We start from the raw sequence: 9585 nt of genomic DNA, 5'->3' as shown, positions 1-9585 counted from the left end.
TCGGTTGAAGCTGGGCAAAACCAAAACAAAAAAGACTCTCTAGACGCACAGATCTGCCACCATTGTCTTTGATCAACCTACTGTCGCCGTCGTCGACGGCGGCGACTCGACCAACCTGCACTCTCTCTATCTCTCTCTCTCTCTCAGGTCTATGCATGAAAGCTGCACAATCTCTCTCTCTCGGGTCTATGTATGAAAGTTGCACAATCTCTCTCTCTTCCATTGTTGCCGCAATCAAGGTTGTTAAAATCGCGATCCGGATCGTAGGATCGTACGATCCTACGATCAATTTTTAGAGAATCGATCCAGATCGCATGCTGAATCGTATTTTGCTCAGGATCGGAACAGGATCGTTAGGATCGTTAATGGGATCGTAGGATCGTATTTGGATCGCGATCCTATACGATCCTACTTTTGGCCCTTTTCTGATGCTTTTATTACAGGTTTGATGCACCTTCTCTCTCTTCTAAACACTTACGACATAAGATTAGGGCAAAATATTGGGGGAAAATTGCTGAGCAGCCTCCATCCAGCCTCCATCCAGATTCCAGCTCTCCAGGTATGCTTCGTCTGCTTCGTCTTCTCTTCTTCTTCTTCTTCTTCTTCTTCTTCTTCTTCTTCTCTGTTCGACTCATTCTTCTCTTCTTTTCTGTGCTTCGAGTCCTTCTTTTCTCCACTATTCGACTCCTTCTTCTCCTCGGTTTATCTTCTTCGACTCATTTTCTTCTTCTCCTCCATCTTCTTTTTCCTCTGCTGCTGCCTTTTTTTTTCCCTCTTCTTCCATTTTTCTGACTTTCATTCCCCTTTTTTTCCCCCCCTTTTCCACTTCGTCTTCCATTTTTCCCCTTCTTCCATTTTTCCATTTTCCTGTCAACATAATTAAATTAATTTTTAACTTGTAATTTATTTTGCAGATAGCACTAAGGAAAAGTGCGCAGATACATACCAGTGTACCACCAAGGAAAAGTGCAGCTTCATTTTATACAGGTTTGTTCTCAATTAATTTGTAATTGTAATTTGTAACATGACTTTAGATTACCTAGTGTTCATGTTGGTAACAGTTGATTGATTCAATGTTTGTAATTTGTAATTTGTAAATTAACTTCTAAATTCTAATTTATCCTTATCTATAATTTCAATGAGGCCTTTGTTGGGCATCATGGTATTACTATTGTAATCAATTTATTTTTGACTGTAACTTGACTTTTTTCTCTCTGATATTTCACAACTATCAAATTGTAAATTGTAGTCAATTGATTCAGTGATATTCAATATATGATTGTAGGTTTGTCAATTGAGTTAACAATGTCTGCCACTAGTTCTGGAAGAGGGAGGAAGAGGAAAAATGTTGTGGGTAACCGAACGGATCCTGGTTGGGAACATGGAATTGAAATAGATGCTGCAACCAAAAAGGTACAATGCAAGTATTGTAATGTGACTCGATCGGGAGGTATATATAGATTAAAACATCATTTAGCTTGTACTCATCAAAATGTTGAGCCATGTCCTCAAGTCCCAGAAGATGTTAGAGGAAAGTTCATGAGTCTTTTAAGAACTCAAACATTAGAGTCTCAAAATAAAAAGAGAAAGATGTTTGATGTTGGTGATGATTCTGAAGAGGAGGTGGAACTATTAGCATATCATCATCAAAACAAACAAAAACGGGTAGGTGCCATAGATAAATTTGTGATGAAGAAATCTGGACGTCAAAATCAAAAAACTCTCAATCAAATGTTTAGGAAAGAAGAGAGAGATGATGTTTGTCAAACCATAGCTCGTTTTTTTTACACTAGTGCAATTCCTTTTAATTGTGTGAACAACCCTATATTTCCACTCATGGTTAAGAAGATTGGGGATTATGGAAAAGGACTTGTGCCACCATCTTACCATGAAATTAGGGTGACATTTTTAAAAAAAGAAGTGCAGGAGACACTACAATTGGTTGATGAGTTTAAGGAACAATGGAAGAAGACCGGATGTACAATTATGTCGGATGGATGGTCAGATAGAAAGAGAAGATCCATATGTAATTTTCTTGTGAATAGCCCGAATGGAACTATTTTCTTGTCATCACTAGATACATCCGACATTTCAAAAACATTTGAAAAGGTTTTCGAGATGTTAGATGAGGTTGTTGAGAAGGTTGGAGAAGAAAATGTTGTACAAGTTGTAACTGGCAATGCTTCTAATTATAAATTGGCGGGACAAATGTTAATGGATAAAAGAAAGGGCTTGTTTTGGACTCCTTGTGCCGCCCATTGCATAGATTTGATGTTAGAAGATTTTGAGAAGGAAATACAAGTTCATCGTGTTACAATTGGTAAAGGAAAAAAGATTGTGGCATACATTTATTCAAGAACCAATCTTATTCATTGGATGGAGGAGTTTACCAAAGACATTGAACTTATAAGGCCTGCGGTAACTCGGTTTGCTACCTCTTACTTGACATTGAGACGTCTTCATGAGCAAAAAGGTGCATTGTTCTCTCTATTTACATCAAACAAGTGGAGGAATAGTAGATTTGCGAAGTCTGAAAAGGGGAAAAAAATTGAAAATATTGTTTTGGACAATCGATATTTTTGGAAGGGTGTTTCTACCTGCTTGAAGGCTGCAGTACCTCTCATTAAGGTACTTAGGTTGGTGGATTCGGATGAGCATCCGACAATGGGATTCATTTATGAAGCAATGGATCGTGCGAAAGAGGAAATTCAAAAGAATTTCAATAATATCATAAGATGGTAAACTTTTTATTTAGTGTTGGCTATTTATTTACTCTTTAATACTATTTCCATAAACTATTTATTTATTCATTAATAATATTTATTAAATTGTGTCAGCTATGATCCTGTATGGGCCATCATTGATAGAAGATGGGAAACCCAACTCCATCACCCATTGCATGCTGCAGCATACTTCTTGAACCCTCAACTTCATTATAGTCCCAATTTTCAAGTTGATGCAGAGATTAAAATTGGGTTGTACAAATGTCTTGAAAAAATGGTCCCTGACACTAATGAGAGGGTGAAGATAGATTTGCAAATTGATGCATTCAAGAATGCAAGAGGACTCTTTGGTATACAAAATACAATCTTGACTAGAAAAAAGAAATCTCCAGGTTATTTATTTTTACCCTAAGTTGATTTGTAAGTTGTATCTATCAATCTTATGTTATGATTATTTGTTTTGAAGAACTTTAAATTTTGAACTACTTAATTAAAATTTCCATGTAGGGGATTGGTGGGACTCTTTTGGTGATGAATGTCCCGAGTTGAAGAGGTTTGCAATCAGGGTATTAAGTCTAACATGCAGTTCATCGGGGTGTGAGCGCAATTGGAGTGCTTTTGAGATGGTACACTCAAAGCGGAGGAATCGTTTACACCAAAAGAGAATGAATGACTTGGTCTTTGTGATGTACAATTTGAAACTGAGACAAAGGCACAAGAATAGACAATCAATCATGAATCCATTATGTTTGGATGATGTTCCATCAGACAATGAGTGGATAACAGAGAAAGAGAATCTGAGTCTTCCAATAGAAGGAAGTTGGTTGCATGTGCTTGATAGGAATGCTCGACATGGATGTCATTTAGAAGATGAAGAGGCAGATGCTCTTGCAAGGGATTTGGAACAAGCATGTAAGTCTAGGTACATGATACATCTTTTAGTTTTAATTAGAAGTTGCAATTTGGATTTAATTTGGATTTTTTTTTCTTCAACTTAGGCCGTGACCGTATTGGAGAAAATGTCGATGAAATTCATGAAGTAAGTGATGATGATGATATGGATGACAACATGAATGCTCCAAGGGATTTTGATGATGACTTTGATGATGCTACTGTTGGTGATGATGACATTGAGGAGTTGGGTGACACTGTGGGTGATGATGAAGATGAGGGAGACAATGAGATCGACAATGTTGTTGCTTGTGGCAATGATGATTTCGGCGATGAAGATGATGACTTGTTTTAGCCTCTTGTTTATTTATTCTTCTCTTATTTTAGTTTGTTTTGTTAAGGATATCAATGTTGTGCAAGTGTTAACTTGAAGACTTGAAGTTGAATTGCTATTTTCTTTTAGTATGTTCTTTTGTTAAGATTTGAGGAAAATGTTTGAATGACAACTTGAATTGCCACCTTTTTTTATTATGTTTTCTTTGTTTAAAAAAATGTGTAAAATGTATATTTGAATTGATTATTGTTAGTGCACAAGTGAGAATGCGAGGATTTGAACCTCGATTTGCTCATAAGAATGAGAGCTCTACCATTTGAGCTACATTCTCAAGTTTTTTTGGGTCATTTTATATGTATTTTGATAGTATTAGTTAGACATATAAGAATAATTGCATTTTTTCATCGTTTTAGTAGGATCTTACGATCCCCGATCCGATTCTACGATCCGATCCTCCAGACCCCCAAAACGATCCTATGTAGGATCCCGATCTTAATAACCTTGGCCGCAACTCCACAACCGAGCCACCACCATCTGCAGCCTCACTCACCTCGGCTGCTTCATATTCCCTCCACCACCTTGTCAGGCCATCTACCACCAACCTCAACACCACGTGCAACCATGGCAGCAGCCCTTCTCTCTCTCTCTCTCGCATGGGCTCTCGGCTCTCTCTCTGAGGGGCTACACATTTCTCTCTCTCTGCACCTCTCCCTCTCTCTCTCTGTAGACTTCTCTTTTCTGCCTTTCTTTGCTCTCTCAGAAGACCTCCGAAGGCAAGCTTTTGTCACAAACAATGGGCAGTGCATTTAATCCATAAATCCTGGTGGAAAGGTTGTCCAAGCTCAACAATACACAGCAGAGCATTGAGACTTTATCACACTGGTGTATTTTTTTTCTTTTTTTCTTTCATATGAACAGGCCACGAGTTCCAGCTACGGGTGTCTCTGTTGCTGGTTCCCTTGATCAGCGCCCAAGCAGAAACGATGCTTGGAGTGCACGTGTGAGAGAAAAGTATGGGCTTGATACTGCAGAGTTTACATACAATCCGTCCGACTCAAACGGGTACCCGCTAGAACCAGCACAGCCAGCAGAGGAGTGGGGTCGTTGCACTATCATGTGGGCCCCTCCATTGAAGATGCTTAACATGGGTTTACTTGGGCTGAGGTTTGTGCATATTATCATGAGCAAGGATCCTCTAGAGTGATTTTTTCCTAAAGTTTCCTAGAGTGCTACATTGTGTGGTTGAGATTTACTGGCAAGTCACATCAATTTTTCTGATGTGACTTGCCAATAAATCTCAACCACACAATGTAGCACTCTAGGAAACTTTAGGGAAATTTCACTCTAGAGGATCCTTGGTGTATTATCATATATGCTGTTGAGTGGCAAATGGGGTGAATGGGCCCACGGTAATTTTGTTAAATCACGGGCTGGTATTGAGTTTGGCTAAGTGAATGCACATGGTCTGGTTATATGAATTTGGGCAAATTCTTCGCTAGTGCCACGAGTTAGAATTATAAAATCATTTGGGATCATGCGTTGATGCTGATGAGGTGGGGGCCTCCATGGAAGATGAGTTTACATGAGCTGAGTGGCCGGGGGTTTGAAACGTTGGGCTTCCTAATTTTGGGCTTACTTGTTGGGCCTGATTTCCAGTGGAGAAAAGGAGTAGAATATGCTAGTGATGAAGTTCTTTATTTTATTTTTATTGAGTGTTTGTAAGGATTTTATTTTATGCATCGCCATCGGATTTGTAATATTTAAAGTGTTGTAATAATCCCCCACCCAGCTTCTTTCTATCCCGTTCTTTAATCGTTTTCCCTAATTGTACATATGTCTATATCTGACATACCATGCATATCCATGCTTTGCATCCATGATTCATGTCTAGATCCGACTAAATTTGCATCTTTATGCTTCAATTGATTATCCCATAATTTTGTGCGTTATCACTTGTTTTGCAATATTTCACATGTTATGTTTTAGAAGCCGGATCTTTAGGAACATTTTTGTGCATGTATTGCATTAGGATTCTGTATATAGGATCGTGCATATTTCACTAACTTTGTTTTGTAGTTGTTCGAGGGACGTCAAAAAATCTGTGAGTTGTTATGCTTTAGCATCCCGTTTGTACATAATTTTCTTGTTACGTTTAGCATCCTACCATGAGGCTAATTGCTTAACTGATAAACTGCTTGAATGCCTGTGGATGATGGCTTGTTGCTTGAATTGGAATGATTCAATAATTATACGTTTTGAGCCCACTTTGTCAAAGTGGCAAATTCAAACCCCTTTCGACAAACAAACATGAAATTGAATTGTTCCAATTTGAGTAAATTAGTCTATACTTATATGCTTCACATAATAATTTTTGAGGATTTATTAAATAATCAGAACATGAACGTATAAAGAAAATAAAATTCATATCATGGTTTAGTAGAGGTCGATCTTTGATCGAGTGAGCAGGGGTACTCATTATTGACCTTCCCTCTCATATCTAAGGTTCCGAGCCAAACATCCTTGGTTACGACGAACAGTGTCCTGGGCACGAGTCGCGGGTTTCCTAATTTTTCCAAAATAAATATTGGGTGGCGACTCTGAGATTTGATGATACAGTCCATTTTTGACAAAATTGTAATAAAATGGATCTTCACTAAAAGTTGCCAAATCTGGACTCTCATCTATGTTTCACATTGCACTCGTGAGACTAGATCAAAGAGATCGAGGGTCCGAACTGTTTAACGCGCACGGGTACCCCCCGGGCATGTTACAGTTTCTGGCAACTCCGCTGGGGATTTTGTGAAACCTTGACTCGAACTCCATGATATGACTTTTATTTTCAATTATATGTTTATTGCATTGCATGTATTGGTGCACTTAAAGTTCTTGTGTTGCCCAGATACTGGTGGGAGCATAGGCACACTTTTTGTGACACTATACCTATCTCTATGTTACTTTGGCCTCGTTTGGGAAGTGGCTATTTTAGTAGGCTATTTTAGTTTTTGGCTATTTTAGTAGGTTAAAATTTTTGTGTTTGGGAAGATGATTGGATTTTTTTGTGGTTGGATGTGATGTTTGTGAGAGAAAAAGTGAAATGATTATAGGTTTGATGTGGTATTTTGTCTTATTAGCTATTTTAGCCTATTTTGTCTTTTTGTGAATTTTAGCCTAAATTGGGCTATTTTTTTTCTTCCCAAACACCCCCTTTGGAGGCCTTGTGTTATAATCTTTTGAGATCTAAAGGTTCTTAGACTTTGAAGAGAGGCTATTTTGACTCTTCTGATTTCTTAAGATCTTCATTGGTTATGACCAAAAAGACTCTTTGGTAACATCACATTGACTCCAACCTTTAGAGTAGAGCTAACCTTGTACATATAGTGAGCTATAGTATCTTTCAAAATTAGGGCAGGATGCTCTCTCATTTCTAGGATGTATGATACCACTTGTTTGAATAGTGAACCCTAGATCATTTCAAAAGCTAGGACAGGATAACTCTACCCTCCATAAAGGTGTTTGTTCTCTTTCCTACTATGTGTTATGTGCAATGTATTAAATCTATACAGGGGTTCTCAAATTCGAATGAGTGGTTCAGGCATTTCAGTTTGTGGGGTTCAGTGTGTTTTTAGTGAGGGCATAATTGGAAGTTCCGTTTGGTTTCTGTAATTGGGGAGTGACTACCTATTGATTGCACGGGCTTTATTTTGAATATTATGGATGGCCCACACTTTGACTGGCAATTTGAGAACGGTTTTATTTTGAGTTCTGAATTAAGTATTGAGTCTAAGTTTGATTCCACCAAGTTTGTAGAGTTGGGATCAGACTCGAGTCATTCTAGTGAGTCAAAGTCTGTTGAAAGAAAGCCCTATAGTTTGGACTCTTGCAGTTCTGAATCTAATCTCACAAGTGCAATGTGAAATTCATAAACATCAAAGAGTCCAAATCCAGCAAATCTTTTTGAAAAATCGATTTTAAATCAAATAATGCCAAAATTGGACTACTTTGCCAGATACAGAGTCGCCACCTAAATATTTTATTTTTGGAAAAATTTAGGAAACCTTGACTCGTGCTAAAGACCACGTGTCCGTCATCACCAAAGTTGCCTCGGCTCGGGAACTTAGGTACGAGAAGAGAATGTCATGAATTGAGCACCCCCGCTCGCTTGATCAAAGATTGGCCTCTACTAATCATGATATGATTTTTTATAAACATTATGTGTTCTTATTCTGATTATTAAGTTAGCATTACTATGTGATGCGCACAAGCAAGTATAGACTAGTTTGCTCAATTTGGAACAATTCAACTCATGGTTTGAATTTGCGAAAATGGTTTGAATTTGCGAAAATGGTTTGAATTTGCCATTCTCAAGTGGGCTTAAAGTTTGTGGATTTGCCACCAAACATAGTGGGCTTAAAAAACTGATTTGCCACTCAACAAAGTGGGCTTAAAACATAGATTTATTGAATCGTTCCAATTCAAACAACAACCATTGATTCACAGGCATTCAAGCAGTTTAGTATTTAAGCACATAGCCTCATGGAAAGCATGCTAATCATGGCAAAATTCACACTTATGCAAGTATGCTAAAGCGTAAAAATTCACCGAGTACTCCAAGCCAAAACAAAGACTAGTTAGAAAGATACATGATCCTAACTATAGAAGATGGCTAATGTAACACATGCAATATGCAATTTTAATAGGCTCGGCTACTAATATGGCATATGGATCGATTTAAACAACATGCGATTAAACACGTATTCAAAAAAGTATTTGAAATAACAATACAGTTTGAATGATGCGTTGAGCCTCGGTGCATGCAAGACAAATGAATGGATGCAAGCATGCGATATGCTAATTAAAACATGTCCCTAATCTAACTATCAAAAGCGATTAAATAAAAGGGAGAAAGACGTGAGGTTGGAAAACATACACACACGCACACACACTTATTACAACATTACGCCCTCGCGAAGGAAGGTTCGAATGAATAAGCTAACCAACTAGCTATGCTAATTAAGCTAACCAATTATTACAAAACACGAATTAATTAACTATTCTAGTTAACTAATTACAAAACGAAATTGAATAACTAGTTAAACTAACTAATTATTTATAACACTTAATTAGCTACAACTAATTAATTACAACACGTATTTAAGCTAGACATTTAAGCGTTAAATAAGCTTGAAATGCAAAGGGAGGCTTATGCACGTGCTCGGTTTCCACCCGGAAAGTTGCTGTTTTGCTGCTGCAAGCCTCTGTTTGCACATTTGATCATTGAAATTATGCCCACTTCTAGAACACCTCTACTCCATCTTACCAACACACTGTATAAATTTCATTGGTGGTCGACAGAGGGCCGGTTAACTACTGGTGGTGGTCGGTCGGTCACTAGTGGTGGCTGTCGGCCACTGCTATCCTAAACTTCCTTGTTGCAACAGAGAGCAAAATAGAGCAAAACAATGTATTTCTCAAGGGTCGTTTGCACAATTTGTCTCTCCTTTTCATGGGGAAATCAAAGGAGGGACAAAATTTGGTTCACAAACCATCAATCAAGAAATTTCATCGCATGATGGCTTGTGAAACCAATTGTGCAAGCTTAATAAATGTAAAATGAGACCAAAATGACCATCACCCTAT

The 9585-nt window shown here is 37.9% G+C and overlaps 1 protein-coding gene and 1 long non-coding RNA gene across 2 annotated transcripts; both read left to right on the top strand.

Moving 5' to 3' along the window:
- Nucleotides 1-448: 448 nt before the first annotated feature.
- LOC114320215 (uncharacterized) lies at nt 449-3506 on the top strand. Its single transcript, XM_082897110.1, has 6 exons — nt 449-559; nt 915-987; nt 1286-2738; nt 2838-3115; nt 3231-3349; nt 3492-3506. Exons 1-6 carry the CDS (start codon nt 449-451, stop codon nt 3504-3506), a joined length of 2049 nt encoding a protein of 682 aa, XP_082753236.1.
- Nucleotides 3507-3534: 28 nt separating this feature from the next.
- LOC145804667 (uncharacterized) lies at nt 3535-4076 on the top strand. Its single transcript, XR_014346916.1, has 2 exons — nt 3535-3635; nt 3722-4076. It is a non-coding gene; the product is annotated as an uncharacterized LOC145804667 (long non-coding RNA).
- Nucleotides 4077-9585: the final 5509 nt, after the last annotated feature.

The sequence above is a fragment of the Camellia sinensis genome, chromosome 12 (assembly GCF_055761805.1).
Source record: "Camellia sinensis isolate YWXY chromosome 12, ASM5576180v1, whole genome shotgun sequence".
Classification (NCBI taxonomy): domain Eukaryota; kingdom Viridiplantae; phylum Streptophyta; class Magnoliopsida; order Ericales; family Theaceae; genus Camellia; species Camellia sinensis.
The sequence above is the reverse complement of the archived record's forward strand: the minus strand, read 5'-3'. Positions and strand labels throughout refer to the sequence as shown.